The sequence below is a fragment of the Sycon ciliatum genome, chromosome 2 (assembly GCF_964019385.1).
Source record: "Sycon ciliatum chromosome 2, ocSycCili1.1, whole genome shotgun sequence".
Taxonomy (NCBI): Eukaryota; Metazoa; Porifera; class Calcarea; order Leucosolenida; family Sycettidae; genus Sycon; species Sycon ciliatum.
The window spans coordinates 49,575,467-49,596,397 of record NC_088644.1 but is presented as its reverse complement, the minus strand read 5'-3'; the positions used below and the strand labels follow the sequence as shown (position 1 = coordinate 49,596,397).

Genomic DNA, 20,931 nt, shown 5'->3' with positions numbered 1-20,931 from the left:
CAGAGCACCACGCATTACAACGAATGATCTACAAGTACTTGTACAAGTAGACGTAATTCGCGCTCAAGGGGTTATAATAATAATAACAATAATAAAATTAACGAAGGTAAGTTTTAGGTCGCAAGTACCCACGCCAATACACACATCCAGTCAACTGAGGCACTTGTAGTTCCTTGGTCCTTTTTATTTATTTTTAAATTATCCTTGGCTGTACATCTGAGTGCAGACCTAATACTTACATGTTCCTCCTTTTTAGTAGTATACGCCTACGACCTCGTCTACACGTAACTAGGATGACCCCAAGGCAGACCACCTATCGTGGGGTCCTTCATATTGAAGCCCAAGTCTAGTGTCATAGCGGAGCACCCTTAGTTATAGTTATACCACACGCCGACGCGAGACTGTGCTGCCAACCACCAGCCGCAATGTGACGTCACGGATACTTATACCACACGCCGACGACTGTGCTGCCAACCACCAGCCGCAATGTGACGTCACGTAGCGTAGGTACATGTATATAAACCCTAGGTTTGCTACAGTCTCCAACTAGTTCTCCAGGATCAGTGTCTGTGACCGGTTGGTTTTCTAGTGTCTTCCCTCAAACACCTTGCTTCCCACCAGAGATTGATTATTTGCGTGCCTGAGTAAGTTGCCGTCTTCCAACAGATATCAGAATCAGGTTCTCTCTGTGTAGATCCCTCTAGCACCTTGCTAAGTATCGTCCTTGCAGGAGACTTGGGATTATTCGATTCTCGGTCTGAAGTCGGCCGCGAGTTGTGAAATTTACTGTAAGTATCTGTTTGTCTGTCTTCCTTCTGTCAAGCTGTTTGCCCTATATCTCTATCTGTACCACTTTGCCTCTTTCTCTCTCTCTGCCTTCCGCTTTGTCCTTCTCTCTGTTCCCCTTAGCCTTTCACTCTTTATTATACAGTTCATCTCTCACTATTATTCTCCCTATGAGTTTCTCTCTCTCTAAGCCTCTCTCTCTCTCTCTCTCTCTCTCTCTCTCTCTTTCCCCCCTCTCTCTCTCTCTCTCTGTCTTTCTCTCTCTCTGCTTCTCTCTCTCTCTCTCTCTCCATCTCTCTCTCTCTGTCACACTCTCTCTCTCCCTCTTTCTCTCTCTCCTCTTTTTCGATACTCTCTCTCCCCCTTCCTACCGAATCTCTCTCTCTCTCTATTTCCCTCTCCGTCTTTCTCTCCGACTCTTTCTCTTTCTTTCTCTCTCTATCTCTTTCTAACTCTCTCTCTCACTATCTCTTTCTTTCTTTTCCTCTCTCTCTCTCTCTCTCCTTTTGTATCTCCCTCTCTTTGTCTGGCTCTCGGTCTGCCTGTCACTCTCTGTGTTTCTGCTTATGTCTCTATGTCTCTGTCTCTCTCTCTCTGTCTTGTTGTGGGTTTTTATTTGAATTCGCAAAACCAAACAGGCAATAAGCCCAATTACATGGAAGCGAGTAAAAGAATGCTAAGAATGAGGCATGTTGGTGAATATTATTTCAAGTGGAAATACTGATCCCGGGAGGTACTACAAATACATGTAGGTACTGTACAATGAAAATCTGAAAAGGCCATGGTACTGATTGATTGATCGATTTTTTTAACTTCGCAAGTTCAAACGGGTTCCTTGCCCAGTTACATGAAAGCGAAGGATAGAATTTTCCAAAATCCTAATGAGCAACAGCATAGGCAAGATTATCATAGAAGTGGTGAATTCGCACAGTAACCGTGCACTTCAGCTATTCTCTCCTCCCTCTTCTGAATTTGACTCTCCGCTGGCCTTCTCTCCTCCCATTCCTTTACATTGTATTGGGCCTCCGCAGCTTCCCCCCCCCCACCACCACCACCACCACCCCACGCACACACTACATTGTCACATAGCACAACTCAACCATTCGCTACCCTGTTATTGAGCACTCCTGCTCGTTTGGTCTCGCGAATCCAAATAAAATCAATCAAATCAAGTGGAGTACTATGCGATCGAGAATACTGAGAAGAAAGGAACATGTCAAAACCTGACGAAACACAAGTCTCTCTCTCTCTTTCACTCTCTTTCTCTCTCTTTGCCCCTCTGTATCAGAGCTCTCATTGTCCATCACGGACCGGAGACCACCTATCCCTTATCCCAATATCTAGTAGTGTCTGTTTGGGTCCTCTCGTACGCATATCTGCTAGTGCAACAAGAAAGGACTGAGGAAGTAGCTAGCGTTCCAAGTGAAGAGTTTACCTTCGTGTTGACTCAAGCTAATGACTTAGGTCCATCAGAGATCATACCAGTCACTTGTCATCATGGTCATGACTAAGGAATTCAGTTGTGGCCAGGAAACTGCACACTCGCAGGGTGAAAGCTGCGAGGCCAAACAGAAAAGAGTGTGTCGAGCCATGATCAGGAAACGCTGAATTCTACTGACAACATTGGTTAGCTAGGCACGGCGAATTCTTGTTGATGCCAGGACCCCAGTTCACCAGTACCTCAAGGACATATCTTGGTCGACATGCACCAGCGGGTTGAGAAAATGACCAAGGTGGCTTGGAGAAAGGACGTCTTCTCCGCGTGTCTTTGCCGGCATCAAACAATAATATTTGCTTTGGCTCTAGCCTTTCGCTGTGCAGACTTGACCAGGGAGCCGTACAATACCAGTAATTTAGGACTCGACTGTACATCGTGTACATCGATCAGCATGAACTAGGGTGCGTAGCCGCTATGACTGCACAAACTCCGGTTTCGGGCGCATCGCCATATTTTCAAAATGGAGGGCGACGCTTATTGAATTTTGTATGGTCGTGGTGAGCCATGAAATTGGAAATATAACGAACAAATAACACGACTGGATACAGGTACCTCTGCACATCATACATGAAAAATGGAAAGGAATATCTTGGCCCATACCGGAGTCATGAGGCTACAAAACTTACATCGACAGTTCCATCTTGCGCCACATGTTTTATAATGTTGGCGTTGAATCTGTTGTGTTTCTTCTCAACAAATAATGTTTGATTAACAGATGGCTCAAGTCGGTAATGATTGCTACTTCTTCTACTACTCGAGCTGCAAGAAGGGACGCGCTTGTCCATTCCGACACAGTGCCCCTGCACTTGGCAAGGAAGACGTCTGTCAAGATTGGGCCAAAGGAAGCTGTATTGTTCCGAATTGTGCACGTCGCCACATGGGAATACATGTAAGTAAAGCCAGCATGTGTGGTTGCTTTGCCTGCACACTCTCTTGCCTTTTTTTCTGGTAGGGTCCAGAAACTGACCGTGGTTGGTCCCCTGGGCCATGGGGAGGGAGAAAGATCCAAGTGCGATCAGTATGTGTGGCACGTGGTGTGAGCTGCCTTTGGAGTGAAAAAATTGCCAGCGCCTTCTAGGTTCAGGCCGGTCCCATAGCTCAGTGGTTAGAGCATGGCTCATGACAAACAAGGTCCCGGGTTGGAGTCCTGGTGGGTCTCGCGAATTGTTTCTCTTTTCAGGCAGTTAACTTTCCCAACTGATCCTTTCAAATATTATTATTATTATTTGAAACTCGGATGTTGAGCCATAAATAAATGTAGAAAGGAAAAGGACATTATGGATACGAGTTAAGAGTAACTCTCCATCTCTGTAACTGGATACTTTAATACAGTCAGAAAGTGCAATAGCTAGGCACAAAACTGACAAGAGTACCGAAACATTCGACGTCCTGACACCTAGCTTCAACACATCTCCGTAGCGCTAACCGAGCGCCTTCCAACTTGGAAGGTTCAAGGTTATGAAAAGACCAAAAAAGGGGAAGGCAAGCGGAACGAATACGAGCAAAAGCCACAGTCCCAACGGAACAAAGAATGTCGATTGTTACTGGACGATGACGAGACCAGTACGATATTTGACAAAGTGGTCTAACTACAGTTCGAAGCAGCAAAGCAGCACACCACCCAACTTGGGTGGGTCATAAATATCGAAGATAAGTAAAGAAAGGGGAAGCTTTGCGGAAACGAATTGTACAAGCCGAAAGCCAAACTCCTACCGTCAACCTCCTGCATGACGTTGTGATGGACTAGTTGACTACAAAACAAGTTGTTTCACACGACGTTCGAATATTCAAACAATCAGCAGATTTTTAAGCCAAATCTGATGTATTTGGAGCCTAGGGAAAAGCTGACCAGGCGGCAAAAACGAGCTGATTTGGGGAAAGTCTAGTGCGTGGTGATGCATGCTGAGTTTCTTTGTTTTCGATGTGGTCTTGGTGACTGTGTTGCAGAAATACCGTGGCAGCATGCCATGCTACTGGGAGTCTCAGCGAGTGGGGTGTACCAAGCCGTTCTGCCCATTCAAGCATTTGAAGCCCCGTCCTGATGCGCCTCTGCAAACTGGCCAAGTACAACCCACTAGGACTGCACCCCAAGGAGATCCAGTCAAAGGTAAGAATTTGCTGTTTGCTGTAAGACTGTACTTAGCCCTCGTGCACAATAATAGCGTGTGTACGAGGTACTTTTTTTAAAATCTGCACGGCAAAATGGCTGCTACACTGCTTTTAGTTGTATGAAGCAAGAAGGCCCATTCCACCTGAAAAATTTGGATAATCAAACAAACATGTTACACGTCCTTGGTACGGAAAAGGCTGCGGGAGTTGCGTTTCACCGGTTACTTGCGTACTCTTGCTCGTGGTGAGCGCAATGTTGCTGGATGTGGCGTATCCACACTGCTTGCCAAGCATCAAGACAATCCATCAAAGTCATCATTGATGCTAACCCTTACTGTCCTATCTAATCTTCAGGTGGACCAGCGTAGGTGCTTCAACCTGATTTCAAGTTGCTGATGACCATACCGGATGACAGCAGTGCACAGCGCAGCGCTACCATCCGGACTATTGGCAATTCTAAAGAAAGACTGCGACACGCCCGAACACAAGGGGTTGCCACCGACTCAACTGCCGCTGACTCCAGAATGGATATGAGAAGAGCAACTCGAGCAAGGAGCCGATACCATTGGGTTCATGCTCGCGATCAGCTAAATCAACAGCATAGATCTGAAACTGCAAGGCGTGGTCCAGGTCCTTTGTTACCCACGAAAAGGAAAGCATCTGTTCAGCAAGAAGTCCAAACAAAGCCGTTAGCCAAACGACGCAGGCCTGAGGTACTGTATCCATGTACATCCATTGGTATATCAATGAATGAGTTGTGTGTGCGTTCGTGTGTGTGCGTGTGTGTGTGTATGTGTGTGTGTGTGTGTATGTGTGTGTATGTGTGTAGGTGTGTATGTATGTATGTGTGTGTATGTGTGTGTGTGTGTATGTGTGTGTGTGTGTGTGTATGTGTGTGTGTGTGTGTGCGTGTATGTGTGTGTGACAGAGTGTAACTGTGTGTGGTGTGTGTCTGTCTGTGTCTGTCTGGCTGTCTGTAACTGTCAGCGCATGCATCACCAATATGCTTGCTTCTTTTGGCTTGCTGTCTTCATTTTTTTGTTGTCGAGCTGTTCCGCGAAGGTGCCATCCGCTCTTTGCGCCAGTTATGTGTCAAAATAACTAACAACTCTATTCACTGCTTTAAAGTGCATCGTAATATGTGTAATGTCCTGCAGCTGGTTTACATGTTGCACTGTCTTAAATCATCAGCCGATGCAAGGCCTCTCAGATGTTTTACGTTACTCTTTTTCTCTCTCTCTCTATCTCTTTCTCTCTCTCTCTTTCTGTCTCCATTCTTCTGACGGCTTCATAGCCTGTTGCTGTTCCAGCGTCCCCACAACCGTCCACCGCTGCTGGTCTTCGCATCAAGTCTTTAGATGAAATCCTTGCTGAGAAACGCAAGCATCACGAGACCATTAGTGACAGCACTGTATCTGCAGAAGACACCTGTCAAAGAAGACCGGCCGATTCAACCATCAAGGAATCACCATCAGTAGTTTCCAGTTCAGCAAGCAAGAATGTATGTAGTCCAGTATTGAGTACTGCACCTACCAAGAGTTCCACTCCAGCGACACCACCTGCTAAGATAACAAGACTCAGCAGTCATTCTTCCGGTAAGTTGCATTGCTGATGCTGGTATTATAAATGTTTTTGAAGACATTACTTTCGATCTGTTGTCCTTTCCTGTGCCTTTTCTTAAGCGATACCTTTCTCTTGTTGTTTATCTGTGTGGCCTGGCTTGGCATTTACTGTATGGTCTTTGGGATATCTGCTAAACCTCTCGTTACATGTGGATAGTTAGTTTTGCTTCCTTCTTGTGTGGAAAGACCATTTGCTTCAACACGGCTGTAGTGTGCTATAATACAGTTTAAGAGCTTTGCAAATAGTTAACGCTGTTCCTGACGTAGGGGTTGGTAGTAGGTGATCTTGCGTGTATGATATGTATGTTCCAGCATTCTATGGCTAATGGGATGCTATAATCTGGCTTGATCCGTTGTAAATATATTAATTAATAATAAATGCTTGCTTCTTCATCTGTACTATTCAGCTAAGAAGGAAAGCCCAGCCACTACGAAGGTGTCCCAAAGTGAAGGAAGTGAAGTTACTTCCACTGCTGATACTTCGACTATGAAGTCCGATGCCAAGTCTGAATTTGATTGGTAAGTGCTTGTTACGGGCTAGTTCTCATCACACTGTGCCTTACATGCCATGCGTTAATGTGTCCGAGTTTTCACACTGCACATTTTTTTATTCATGGCGCGAATCGAATTTGCATGGATGCAGCGGATTGAATTTTCCGTGTTTTATAGGCAACTGTATGGTAGGTCTGAACTACTCATCTCCGACCGCATTAGAAGCTGCATCTGCACTTTGATCCTCCAGGGTGATTGAGTTCCTATGGGTGTGAAAATTTCAGTCTACCCGAGTCCCATGCTAGACGTAATTTTTCTTTTTTTTTATTCCGTCATTTTTTTGATTTTAATTATAAACATGAGTGGTGCAGTTATTACTACTGCAGTTACAACATTGTAGTTTGAGTATATCACATCCAAGACATTCCCATAGCAGTATCTGAATGTCCCTTCGAATTGTCTTACCGGCTGTAGATAACTTCTTATTCTTTTGACTGTTCTAGGCTCGATGACATCGACCTGCTTGATGACGATGCATTTGAGAAAGCGATGAGAGAATTTGTTGGTGACGTAACCTACGTCGACTTGAATAAGCCAGACCTTGACGAAACAGTCAACAGCGACGATCTACTCCAGGAAGCGGAGCTGATGATTTAGACTAAGAGAACTGTTGTGTATTTCCACATTAAGCAGTGTGCTCACCATTTGCCATGCCTACATCATGCCTAATCGCCATTGGGGATATACACCCGGTTTTTTCCCTCTCTACTGCGTCCGTCGGCGCGAGGGTTTTTTCCCGGCTGGCTCGGTCCAGGAAAATTAACCTGACGGCCCCAAGTGGTTTTGCGTCATGCCCTATTTCAGCTATCCGCTGGCTCACTTATTTGGGCATCTTCGCCTAATGCTTGATTATTATTACTAATAATGCTTTGAGTGCTGCTTGATATATCAGCATATAATGCTAATTTGAATGCTCGCTTTTCACTTTCTCGCTGGCTGTGTTGTGCAGAATCATGTGCCAACCTTTACTACATGTACATTGCATTGTCATTTCATTCAGTACAATGCAAACATATTATTATTATGGCCATATTTTCGACAACGCTGCTCAAAGTTGATATGAATCAACTCACCTACTCCGAAGCCACATTCTGCCAGTCTGCAATAGGTTCTGGCACAGACCAGAAGTTGATGTTGCTTTGAAGGATGCTAAGGAAACGTGCTTTCCCGGCTCCTAGACAGCAGAATACTTGTACCAAATTGGAATGAGTATAACTCAGACAAAGAACTGAGGGTAGAGAGTAATCAGTAATGCTAGATCAATATACAGTCGTCCCTCTCTAATCCGGCACTTGTTTATCCAGCACCCTTGCAAACCAGCACATTTTCTGGCAAAACGGATTTTTTCAGTTCATTTTCTACGCTTTAATCCGGCACTTGAATTCCGCCTCCAGCAGCGATTTTCTGCAACAAATCACTCAAACTCTACATAATTCGATTTTCTAATCCAGCAGTTGTACATCGCAGACTGTCAGGGACCATTGTAACATACACAACACATGCAACATACACTTGGGAATATCCCATGCCAGTATATAGGATATTCCTAAGTGTATAACTTATAGACATGCATTTCACAAAGTACTTGGTTTGACACAGAAAATCCCTACGTTTTGACGTACGACACAAACATGTATGATAACATCTGGGTTGGGCTGGAGGGCAGGATTTCATAATCCAGCACTCTTGTTTATCCAGCAGAAAATGCAGTTGCAAAAGGTGCCGGATTAGAGAGGGGCGACTGTATATAATATATACTCAATCTGCGGACAGCATGCTGTTTCGTTCTTTTTGAACTCATCAGCGCAGCACAGAGAAAATGAGGCCGAACCTGATAGCAATGAAAATAAAAATTTCCAATCAGGCCCGAACGTACCTTGCCAGAGTGCTCAAACTGACAAGTCAGTGAGCTCTGCATAACGCAAACAGCAAAGGCACTACCCCACGCAAGAGTGCTCAACTGCTACAAGAGCTATCTATATATATATAGAACAATAGAAGTATTTCTTGCGTCGGCAAAAAGTGCTCAATGTCCTAAGACAGCGGGGTTATACACTCAGACACAAAGGATCTCCAAGTTTCTAAGTGTTGCTACTCTGAGTTTCGTGCAAAAGCACTCTTCAGGAAACTTACTCTTCTCTCACATCAGTATCCCTTTACATACCAGAAAAGACGAAAAGAAGCACCCTAGGTGGGAATCACAGGTGCCACATCAATCTTCACCTGTGATTCCCACCTAGGGTGCTTCTTTTCGTCTTTTCTGGTATGTAAAGGGATACTGATGTGAGAGAAGAGTAAGTTGCCTGAAGAGTGCTTTTGCACGAAACTCAGAGTAGCAACACTGAGACACTTGGAGATCCTTTGTGTCTGAGTGTATATCTATATATATATACTCAATCTGCGGACAGCATGCTGTTTCGTTCTTTTTGAACTCATCAGCGCAGAACAGAACAACAGATGGCTTGATCAGTCACAACTTAAAGTTTCATGCCATCTCAGGCACTCATCAGGTGATATGAACATCAAGAAAAATAACCCACTATTTAAAGCCCAGTATGGCGGGACAAGGATAACAGAAAGCGCTAGGGGCGCTATCAACTCATATCCGATTCAGTGTCATAGCCAGTAAGGATCGCGGTACTAAGGTGATAAAGGATAAAGGTGATAAAACTGAGCTGGCCTAGCTAGTGAGTTCCGCGGTGCAAATATGATGATGGTGACAAGGCGGCAGAGAGCTATCAACTGGCCCTACTGCCTGGAGGCAGGGTGCCGAGAAGATCATGTTATCGGTGTTGACAGCATGAATTTATTTTGATGTCGACATTTGGATATCAACTCCGACCGCTTGTTGAGGCTCGATCTCCTGTCGGCAGTGATTATTCTCGCCTTCTCCTCGAGGCACAGGCTGCATCTTTTTGTTATGTTGCTGTAGGCCTTGGCCTTCTGGACCACTCGCCACTTGATGTCGTGCGTCTTGCCATTATCTTTTAATTCCCACACATGCTTTGAGAGGCCCGTGGATTTGCGGTATCCAGGAAGCTTGATGGATGTCTTGTGGTTCCCGTATCGAAGCTTGAATGGAGGCTCCGTATTTGCCAAGGCGCTAGCTGTTGGATGCCTGTACTACAGCAGAGCCAATTTGCAGTGGGGGGGGGGGTGCTAGCTGTTGGATGCCTGTACTACAGCAGAGCCAATTTGCCAAGGCGCTATCTGTTGGATGCCTGTACTACAGCAGAGCCAATTAAGTCCGACGAGTTACAGTCAGGTGCAATGGCGGCACTTGCCTCTTTGGTGGTGTTAGGATTCAGGTGTTGGGTGCTGGATGCCTGTACTACAGCAGAGCCAGTGAAGTCTGAGGAGTTACAGCTGGGTGCGATGGTTGCACTAGTCTTTCAGGTGTGAAGATTCAGGTGCGTGCTGGATGCCTGTACTACAGCAGAGCCAGTGCCACACCAGGACATGCCCCCCCCCACTGCAAATTGGCTCTGCTGTAGTACAGGCATCCAACAGCTAGCGCCTTGGCAAATTGCACTGCCCCACTATGCTATAGTCATCTAGCACTCAGCTTCACACACTTCTCAGCCGGCAAGTTAGCCCATTGATTACGTATCAGGGGTCCCGCTAAGCCTTACACTTGCTTCCGCCTGCATCCACCTTAAATTCCCATTATGCTTTGACCAGTCTGCATTGAATATTGTTTGCCTGATGATTGCACACAGTGCATGAAACTCGGAGTAGCGAAATATTACGAGTGATCCATTGTTTGTTGACATGTGTATATATATATATATATATACTCAATCTGCGGACAGCAAGCTGTTTCGTTCTTTTTGAACTCATCAGCGCAGCACAGAGGAAATGAGGCCGAACCTGATAGCAATGGAAATAAAAATTTCCAATCAGGCCCGAACGTACCTTGCCAGAGTGCTCAAACTGACAAGTCAGTGAGCTCTGCATAACGCAAACAGCAAAGGCACTACCCCACGCAAGAGTGCTCAACTGCTACAAGAGCAGGAGCGAAATACTCAATCTGCGGACAGCAAGCTGTTTCGTTCTTTTTGAACTCATCAGCGCAGCACAGAGGAAATGAGGCCGAACCTGATAGCAATGGAAATAAAAATTTCCAATCAGGCCCGAACGTACCTTGCCAGAGTGCTCAAACTGACAAGTCAGTGAGCTCTGCATAACGCAAACAGCAAAGGCACTACCCCACGCAAGAGTGCTCAACTGCTACAAGAGCAGGAGCGAAATACTCAATCTGCGGACAGCAAGCTGTTTCGATATATATATATATATATATATACGAAGCTTTGGAGCAACCACTGCACGAGAGAGCTCAATACCTTGCGGCAGAGCAATAATACCCGAAGGGAAAACAATGGTTACCAGGAAAACATCACTTCACTTTTGCTACTCAAGAGTTTCATGCACAAGCGGGTGCAATCATCAGGCAGGCAAAAAGCAACAATAGTGGGCTAGCCAGAACAAGGGGTCTTATAACAGGGCCTGGCGAGGTGAGGTGAGAATGATAGGAGCCAAGATCAGGGTCAGAGAAAATTAGTGCCAGTCAAAGGAAAGAGCAATTTGGGCTAGTGCAAAGCCAGTTGGTGCACGTGTAAGCACACACTAGGGAAATCAGCGCCATGAGGGATAATAGTTACGGGATGTGTAGACAGCGCTGATTTCCCTAGGTGGATATGGGGGCTTCAGGTGATAGCTGCCCCTGCGTAGTCCTTCAGGCAGTATCTGCTGGCGTGTCGGCACTTTGAGACCATCTCGCTCCTCTTGTTCAGAGCATAGTCTCGGTTGCTCAGCGCTATCCAGGTCTTCTCTGCTGTACATAGCGGGCATCTCTTGGTTAAGTTGCTGTAAGCCCTGGACCTCTCGCAGATCCTCCACCTGATTTCACACGCTTCATTTGTGGACTTTAACCCCCAGACATGCTTTGATAGCTCTGTGCTATTCCTGTAAGTGGCGAGGCGCATAGATGTTTTATGGTTTGCAAGGCGAAGCTTGAACGGGGGTGCAGTCGATCCGAAGTAGCCTCTCGTATCGTGCTGCGTGGTCACCACCGCCTCGTACACAATAGCTTCTGCCCGGCAATCTCCTCGCAGCGGGCAACTTGGCGGCGATCTGCAATTGCACGGCTTTTGTTCTACGGGCTTTGTCATCTGCTTGCGGTTGTGCGAGCTTATCAAAGACGCCATGTTTGGTAAGCAACAGTAGCTCACCTTGACCGAGTTTCGGTTAAATATTGTGTGCCCGCTGCGAGGAGATTGCCGGGAGATTGCCGGGCAGAAGCTATTGTGTACGACACAAGCTATGTCTTCACAATACGAACAAATACGAACAAATTTCCAGGGGTGAAAGGGTAGCTCCAAAACATGGCAGTTTTGAAGGCAATTGACCTTCAGGACATGGACTATGCCCCTGGCAACTGCGTAGTGCGTACTCACAGCGGCACGTTAATCAAAATCACAAAAACGTGTGTTTTCAAAGTCCCTAACGAGTATCCTATAACGTAACGATTTGTTGATTGGAATTAATGATCGCGTAATGAGTAATGGGTATAATTGTTTCAGCCCGAATTGCTATACTTGTTTCAGCTCTAGTTGAAAATACAATGTAGGCTATATGAATTGTTGGCATATTGGCTTCAAATTTGGTGAGATATTGGAAGATTTGGTAGATTTTCGGCGATTCTCAATGGAACCCTGCAAAATCGGCGAAAAGCTTAGCGATTTTGACCGCTCAATTTACATATCAGTTTTGTGTCCTGTTACAGCACTTTCTGACTGCTCATTTAAAACTTGTTACGGTCGTGGATCGTTGCGTCGTACATGTAAACCGTTCCCATGTAAATTCTTCTATTTTAATTATATGTACTTTAAGTATTGGCTCAGTATCCGAGACATTTAATAATATTAATAATAATAATCCAAAGGCTCAGTTGGGAAAGTGAACTGCCTGAAAAGAGAAAAAACCGCCAGACCCACCAAGACTCGAACCCGTGAATTTGTTTGTCGTGAGCAATGCTCTAACCACTGAGCTATGGGACTGGGCTGAATCTAGAAGGCGCTGACAAGTTTTTCACTCCAAAGGCAGCTCACACCACGTGCCACACACACTGATGGCACTTGGGTCTTTCTCCCTCCCCAGGAGACCAACCACGGTCAGTTTCTGGACCCTACCAAAAAAAAAGGCAAGAGAGTGTGCAGGCAAAGCAACCACACATGCTGGCTTTACTTACATGTATTCCCATGTGGCGACGTGCACAATTCGGAACAATACAGCTTCCTCTGGCCCAATCTTGACAGACGTCTTCCTTGCCAAGTGCAGGGGCACTGTGTCGGAATGAACAAGCGGGACCCTTCTTGCAGCTCAAGTAGTAGAAGAAGTAGCAATCATTACCAACTTGAGCCATCTGTTGTTCAAACATTATTTGTTGAAAAGAAACACAACAGGGATGGACAGTGAGGGATGGACAGTGAGGGATGGACAGTGAGGAATGGACAGTGAGGGATGAAGAGTGAGGGATGGACAGTGAGGGTCGGACAGTGAAGGATGGACAGTGAGGGATGGACAGTGAGGGATGGACAGTGAGGGATGGACAGTGAGGGATGGACAGTGAGACTCTGATAAAGAGGGGCAAAGAGAGAGAATGAGGGTGAGAGAAAGAGAAAGAGAGAGAGATAGATAGAGAGAGAGACAGACACACACACAGACAGAGAGAGAGAGAGAGAGAGAGAGAGAGAGAGAGAGAGAGAGAGAGAGAGAGAGATAGAGAGAGAGAGAAAGAATGAGAGAGAGAAAGAGAGAGAGAAAGAGGGAGACAGAAAAATAGAGAAAGAGAGAGAGAAAGAGAGAGAAAGAGAGAGACGGAAAGAGAGAGAGAGAAAGAGAGAGAGAGAGAGAGAGAGAGAGAGAGAGAAAGAGAGTGAGAAAGAGAGATGGAGAGAGAGAGAGAGAGAGAGAGAGAGAGAGAGAGACAGAGAGACAGAGAGACAGAGAGACAGGGACAGAGAAGGAAAGACAGAAAGAAAGAAAGAAAGAAAGAGAGAGAGAGTGAGAGAGAGAGAGAGGGAGAGCTAGAGTGAGAGATAGAGAGAGAGAAAGAAATTGAGTCAGAGAAAAGCAGAGCGGGAAGTAGAGAGACCGCGAGAGAGAGAGAGAGAGGCTCAGTGAGAGAGAAACTCAGATAGGGAATAATACAGTAGTGAGAGAGGGAGTGTATAAATATAATGCCAGAACAAGCGAAAAGGGACGTTATCCCGAATTTTGTGCATTTTTTTAGTTATCAACAGATTCTTGTAGGCAGAAGATGTACAAATCACATGGAAAAAACCGTTTGGAAATCCATCCACGGATAGCAAAGTTATGGGCATTTGTTCCACACTAAATTTCCCAAAATCATCGCACATTTTCATGTGAAATCTTCATGATACGCAGCTTCGGAGGTACAAGGTAGCCTGGAATGTTTAGGTGCAGTCGTTACGGCCTACAGTTCTGCTGCTGCGTCCACATTCACTCGCTGTTCAAGATAATGTTCACTTTGGTCATTGGGAGTCACCGTTCCCGTCGTCAGATTGATTTGAATTTCACTGGCGTTCACTTCCTCGCCAAAACAATTCAGCCTCATCTTCTCCCGGGCCAGGAGAGATTTTAGCAATTCGTTGACGGTGAAACGTTTACGGTAGCTCATGGTGAGTAGTTACGCCAACCCAAGGACTCAGGGGAAAGCGAAGGGAGCAAGGCAGCTGCGCTGAAAGCAAGCTCCTTTGTCTTTTACGCTCGCGCATGCTGCGCGTGCAGTGGAGGTCGCGCGGGCGATCGATCGATATTAATTTTGATCGCAAATGCGTGGTACGTGGGTCGATTTAGACAGAGTTTTCTTCTACAGGAGCTGTGTGATGCTGGCTCTGCTATCCACAGAGTGAATTAGCTCCAAAGAAATCACGTATCACCGAAAAACGCACATTTGCAAGTCTCCCGAACGTAACAGCCGGAAATCAGCTGATTCACGTCAAGTGCGATTTTCTGACAATCACGTCCCGCGGGATAACGTCCCTTTTCGCTTTCGCTGGCTAAATTATTAAATAAAATAAAAATTAAAAAATTAAATAAAATAAAAGAGTGAAAGGATGAGGGGAACAGAGAGAAACACAGAGCGGAAGACAGAGAGGGAGAAAGAGGACAATGGGGAAAGATAAAGATATAGGACAAACAACTTGAAAGAAGGAAGACAGACAAACAGATACTTACAGTAAAATTTCAAAATTCCCGTCCGACTTCAGACCGAGAATCGTATAATCCCAACTCTTCTGCAAGGACGACACTTAGCAAGGCGCTAGAAGGATCTACACAGAGAGAACCTGATTCTGATATCTGTTGGGAGACGGCGACTCACTCACTCACGCAAATAATCAATCTCTGGTGGGAAGCAAGGTGTTTGAAGGAAGATGCTAGAAAACCAACCGGTGACAGAAACTTATCGTGCAGAACTGGCTGGAGAATGTAGCAAACCTAGGGTTTTTATACATGTACCTACGCTACGTGATGTCGCATTGCGGCTGGTGATTGGCTGCTGATTCGTCAGCGTGTGGTATAGGGCACTCCGCGATGACACTAGACTTAGGCTTCAATGTGAAGGACCCCACGATAGGCGGTCTGCCTTTGGGTCATCCTAGTTGTGACGTGTAGAAGAGGTCGCCGGCGTATCACTTTAAAATCGAAGGACATGTAATTATTAGGTCTACACTCAGATGGACAGCCAACGATAATATATAAAAAGTAAAAAGGACGAAGGAACTACAAGTGCCTCATTTGACTGGATGTGTGTGTTTGCGTGGGTACTTGCGACCTTAAACCTACCTCAAACGTTATTTATTACTCATAACAGGGTACCTCACTTCAGACTCTCCAAATTCGCTGCATGAGTTCTCTCTTTGTTTCTCTCCTTATTATTCAGTTCGCCGTGGTTAGCTACCACCCGAACAACTCCCATTGCACAACACCACTCGCCACAGAGATAGACAAGTCGAGGTAGCTGAATGTGTGCGAGGCATTCTCCTGGGTGTGTTCCACTGTGAAGCGTATGTCTGGGTGTCTGCTGCTCAAGACACACAACAACACACTTCACCATTGCTGCTGGTAACCACACTTCTCGTGCTTTCCCTTCACGCCGCACTAACACATATTCACACTTACAGACTCAGCTCTTCACTGGTCTCCTTCGCTCCTTCCCTTTCTATCAACACACTTCACCATTGCTGCTACCCTCCACACATACAAACATTTCCAGCACTACCGCACCACACAGCATATATACTCGGTTCAGTTTTTGTTGGCTTTTAAGTTGAATGGTTTTTCACCGTGAAGATGGGCCTTGCCCGATAATATGGTGCATTCCATTTATATCTAGTATTATTTATTTATTTCGGAAGTGAAGTGAACTTATGCAGCGAAGAGACCGTAGTTGGAGAGTCTGAAGTGACGTACCCTGTAATGTGTGAGTGGCTGCAATGGAGTCTGCGAGTGCTTAGAATTTTTATTGTTATTGTTGTTTTTAAAAATTCGACGAGGAGACAATAATTTTAATATGGCAATAATTAGTTTGATGGCGGAGTGAACTACCGTCAGCTCTCACTCTTGTGAGAGTACTCGTTCTTCCAGCAATGTGCTGAGCCCTTATGAGCGGCGGCGACGCTAGAGATGAGGGATGTTGTTCTGTTTTTAGGAGACATGGCTCGGGCAAAACCCGGTGCCGAGCGGGAACGTTCAATGCTCGCTCGTTGAGAAGTAAAATAAAGAAACAACTTATTATTCAGGACTTTTGAACAATACGACCTAGTCGTGCTCGGAGTGACTGAGACCTGGATTGACGGAAATGGAGTTGACACAATGGACAACGGACGTGTCATGTATCGCTCTGGAGGGTCATCTGGTCGTGCCGGTGTTGGAATACTTATCCACAAACGGCTAATAAATAATATTGTCGCGTACAAATTTTACTCGGAACGAATCATCTCGATCCGACTCGCTATAAATCCGCGCAGGGACAGCAGAACAGTTACCGTCGTGTGCTGCTATGCTCCAACCCTGCAGCGCTCTACAAAATATCCTGCTGAAGCTGACAGCTTCTACTCCGTCCTGAGTTCCATTGCAGGCCAAGTGAAAAGGAGAGATGAACTGTGGATACTTGGAGATTTTAACGCCAAAGTATGAACCTCGGTCGGAGGGAGAAGTGGCCCAGTAGGTTCTTACTCCAAACATACATCTAACAAAGCCAATGGTGATAGACTATTAGACCTGTGTGGTGATCATGGGCTGGTGCTTTGCAACACGCTGTTCAAGCACAAATTAGAGCATCGCTCCACATGGTTTGCAGATGGATTGACATACTCTGACGGCCATGCGGTGCGGAATATGATTGATTTCATCGCAGTGAAGACTGGTGGACTAACATCAGTCACCAATGCAAGATCATATGGAGGATTCCGCACCAGATCGGATCATCATCCGGTAATTGCCGACTTTCGTCTCTCATTTGGACCAGCGAAGCCTGCGCCAAAGTGTATGGAGCGATGCTTCTCGAAATACAACCAACCTACAGAGATAACCAGGAAACTCTATCAGTCAGCACTACTTGAAAATCTTCCGGAGATCCAGCTCTCCCAAGTATCGTCTCAAGTTATTGATAACCTGTGGGATGGCTTTGTGACGGTTGTGCATGGTGCAGCTCTAGGTGCATTTGGGAGGGCAAAGGTTGGACACAAGTCGGTCCGCAGCATGAGTACTGAAGTGTCTACGCTGTCGCAACGGCAGAAAGAGCTTCACATCCAGAAGGATGCGGAACGTAATCCTGAAAGACGGCAACAGCTAGCAAGAGAACGCAATCAAGTACTGCATAAAATACGATCAATATTACGAAAGTAGGGTGACCAATTTTGGCAGGAGAAAGCAACAGAGGCAGATGCATTACGGCCCGACGCACGGTCATACTACAATGCAATTCGTAACATCCGCCAACTTCGTTCCTCAGTCAGCCAGCCACCTGTCAGACTTGCAAACAAAGATGGTGAAATCATGGCGGACGTCCAGTGGAATCTCGATGAATTCCGCAAGTATTACTTGTCCGTATTCCATCGCGATGACGTCCCTGCTGCAGTCGACCACCCAGCAGATGGAGAGGGAACACCTGATGAGGAGCCATTTACTCAGGAAGAAGTTCGAGCAGCAATCTCACGGCAAAAACCGGGTGGTGCTGTTGGACAGGATGGAGTTTCCGCTGTTTTGCTGCAGGCCGGTAAAGATGCAATCACCACTTGGTTAACAACATTCTTCAACGCTGTTCAACTGGCAAAGTATTGTCAGGGAAGACCTCAGACGCGGTTTGATCGTGCCCACATATAAGCCAAATAAGCGTGCCGGCTTCCCCAAAAGTTACCGACCAGTTATGCTTCTGTCGGTGATCAGAAAGGTCCTGACCCGTATTCTCACACAGCGCTGCACTGCATTCGTGGACTCCTTTGTGCCTGAAAGCCAGGCTGGCTTCCGCCCTGGGCGGTCGACTGCGGACGGAGTATTCTTCACAAGAATGATGTGCGAGAGGGCCTTGCTAGGAGACTGGAGTTACTCAGCGGCGCTTTTAGATTTCAGTGGCGCATTTGATACAATAATCAGGCAGACTGCTGTTGACCGTCTGGCTTCGGCAGGTGCACATGTTAGCACTATTCAGCAACTAGTCTCCGAAACCTCTGCTTGCGTGAAGCTGGGAAAGCAGCTCAGTCAGTCATTTCCAACTAATGTTGGAGTGGTACAGGGGGACCCCTGTCACCCCTTATGTATATTGTCTACGCAGAAGGTGCAATGCAGAGGATCAGAGAAGCCTGCCCAGAACAAGTCAATCAACCTACTAAGTTCACCCTGTATGCAGATGATACAACAGTGCATGACCACAGCCGAACAGCAGTTGAAGCAACCGTAGAGAAATGCGAACCCATCTTCGCAGAAGACAACTTAAAACTAAACATCAGCAAAACACAATTTGTAACAGCTACAAAGTCAGATGCCTCCTGGAGGTCGGTCAAACTGTTGGGTTCTCGTCTGGGGTCAGCGGAGGACATTGATGCACGTATCATAGCAGCGAACCGGGCATTTTCCAGTGTATCATGGAAACGCCATACCCAGCAGTCCCGCTTAAGCATGTTCAACTGTCTCATTTTGCCAGTTCTTCTATATAACTGCGCGCTATGGACTCTAACAAAAGCCTTAGAAAGCAAAATTGATGTATGGCACCGCCGTTAACTCAGATACATACTTGGAATCATCTTTCCCAATAAAATTTCGAATAATGCTCTTTATGCTAAAACTGCTCAATGCCCAATAAGTGCAGTCTGTAGACGCCGGCGCTTATTATGGTTTGGACATGTCATTCGTGAAGGGAAGGACGCTGTGTCGTACAAAGCCCTTCACATGGCAATGAATATAACAGATATAAAGAAGCCCAGAGGTCGCCCAGTGACCAGATGGGTAGACAACATTAGGAATGACCTTTTACTTCTCAATATGTCTCTTTTGGAAGCGGAGCAACTTGCCTCAGACAGAACGCACTGGCTCGGCGTTGTCGACAGATGCATGACCCTCATTTGATTTTTCATATGAGCTATATGCGTGCTGTATTATTATTATTAGGACGAGCTGAAGCGACATGTGGACTACTTTATGAACAATGTAAGCGATGGAGACGATGCAAGAAACAATCTAAAGGGTAAGGAAAATACATGTCACCTGGACAAACACCATTGTCCAGACAACGTCTAAGGAACACTACGTTCAATGCAACACTACGATAATGAAATCGTGACTTCAGCGCATGGTTCAGAATATCTATCTGAGTCTGGCTATATCTCGACCTGAAGTATTTAAAAAATTCGACGAGGAGACAATAATTTTAATATGGCAATAAGTAGGACGAGCTGACGCGACATGTGGACTACTTTATTAACAATGTAAGCGATGGAGACGATGCAAGAAACAATCTAAAGGGTAAGGAAAATACATGTCACCTGGACAAACACCATTGTCCAGACAACGCCTAAGGAACACTACGTTCAATGCAACACTACGATAATGAAATCGTGACTTCAGCGCATGGTTCAGAATATCTATCTGAGTCTGGCTATATCTCGACCTGAAGTATTTAAAAATTCGACGAGGAGACAATAATTTTAATATGGCAATAAGTAGGACGAGCTGAAGCGACATGTGGACTACTTATCGTAGTGTTACATTGAACGTAGTGTTCCTTAGACGTTGTCTGGACAATGGTGTTTGTCCAGGTGACATGTTTTTTCCTTACCCTTTAGATTGTTTCTTGCATCGTCTCCATCGCTTACATTGTTAATAAAGTAGTCCACATGTCGCTTCAGCTCGTCCTACTTATTGCCATATTAAAATTATTGTCTCCTCGTCGAATTTTTAAATACTTCAGGTCGAGATATAGCCAGACTCAGATAGATATTCTGAACCATGCGCTGAAGTCACGATTTCATTATCGTAGTGTTGCATTGAACGTAGTGTTCCTTAGACGTTGTCTGGACAATGGTGTTTGTCCAGGTGACATGTATTTTCCTTACCCTTTAGATTGTTTCTTGCATCGTCTCCATCGCTTACATTGTTAATAAAGTAGTCCACATGTCGCTTCAGCTCGTCCTACTTATTGCCATATTAAAATTATTGTTGTTACTATTATTTTTAACCCCTTGAGCGCGGATGACTTTTACTAGTACGTCATAAGACCCACCCAGTAGTGCCTCACGGATATGCTTATATTATTATTACTGTATTTTTATTATTATTATTATTATTAGACTCAATCTCGTAGCATGTGCACGGATTGCTAAGGTCTGTGTGTATTCAAACTAATGGCTCGCACAATCAGTCTTCAGGTCTAGTCTTAGCCAAGCGGTGAAGTCTATGCCTAGTGCACGAGAGGTTCCACTGCTAGGAACTCATAATGGGGAAATGATAGAAAAGAAAATAATAATAGGACAAAGAGAATAAGTTTCAAGGCACCTGAATAAACGGAGTCCCACATACAGCAGTCAGCAGCTCAGCAAATTGCAGTGCGGTGCAAAGTACTGCTTTACGTGGACTGGAGCGGACAATGACGACAGCATAGAACTGTAATCCAGATGTGAGCAGCTCCTACCGATTAGTAATCATGGTAATGCACTACGTGGACTGGAGCGGACAATGATGACAGCATAGCACTGTCATCCAGATGACTGTGAGCAGCTCCTCGCGATTAGTGCTGACCAAACACTCTCTGCAGAGCGCATTGGTTTCGCAAGCAAAGCCGTA

The 20,931-nt window shown here is 45.6% G+C and overlaps 1 protein-coding gene across 1 annotated transcript; it reads left to right on the top strand.

Moving 5' to 3' along the window:
- Positions 1-560: 560 nt before the first annotated feature.
- On the top strand, positions 561-7,617 carry LOC135810937 (uncharacterized). Its single transcript, XM_065324316.1, has 7 exons — positions 561-788; positions 3,000-3,173; positions 4,232-4,391; positions 4,748-5,106; positions 5,688-5,988; positions 6,423-6,534; positions 7,011-7,617. Exons 4-7 carry the CDS (start codon positions 4,789-4,791, stop codon positions 7,162-7,164), a joined length of 885 nt encoding a protein of 294 aa, XP_065180388.1. The 5' UTR covers positions 561-788; positions 3,000-3,173; positions 4,232-4,391; positions 4,748-4,788; the 3' UTR covers positions 7,165-7,617.
- Positions 7,618-20,931: the final 13,314 nt, after the last annotated feature.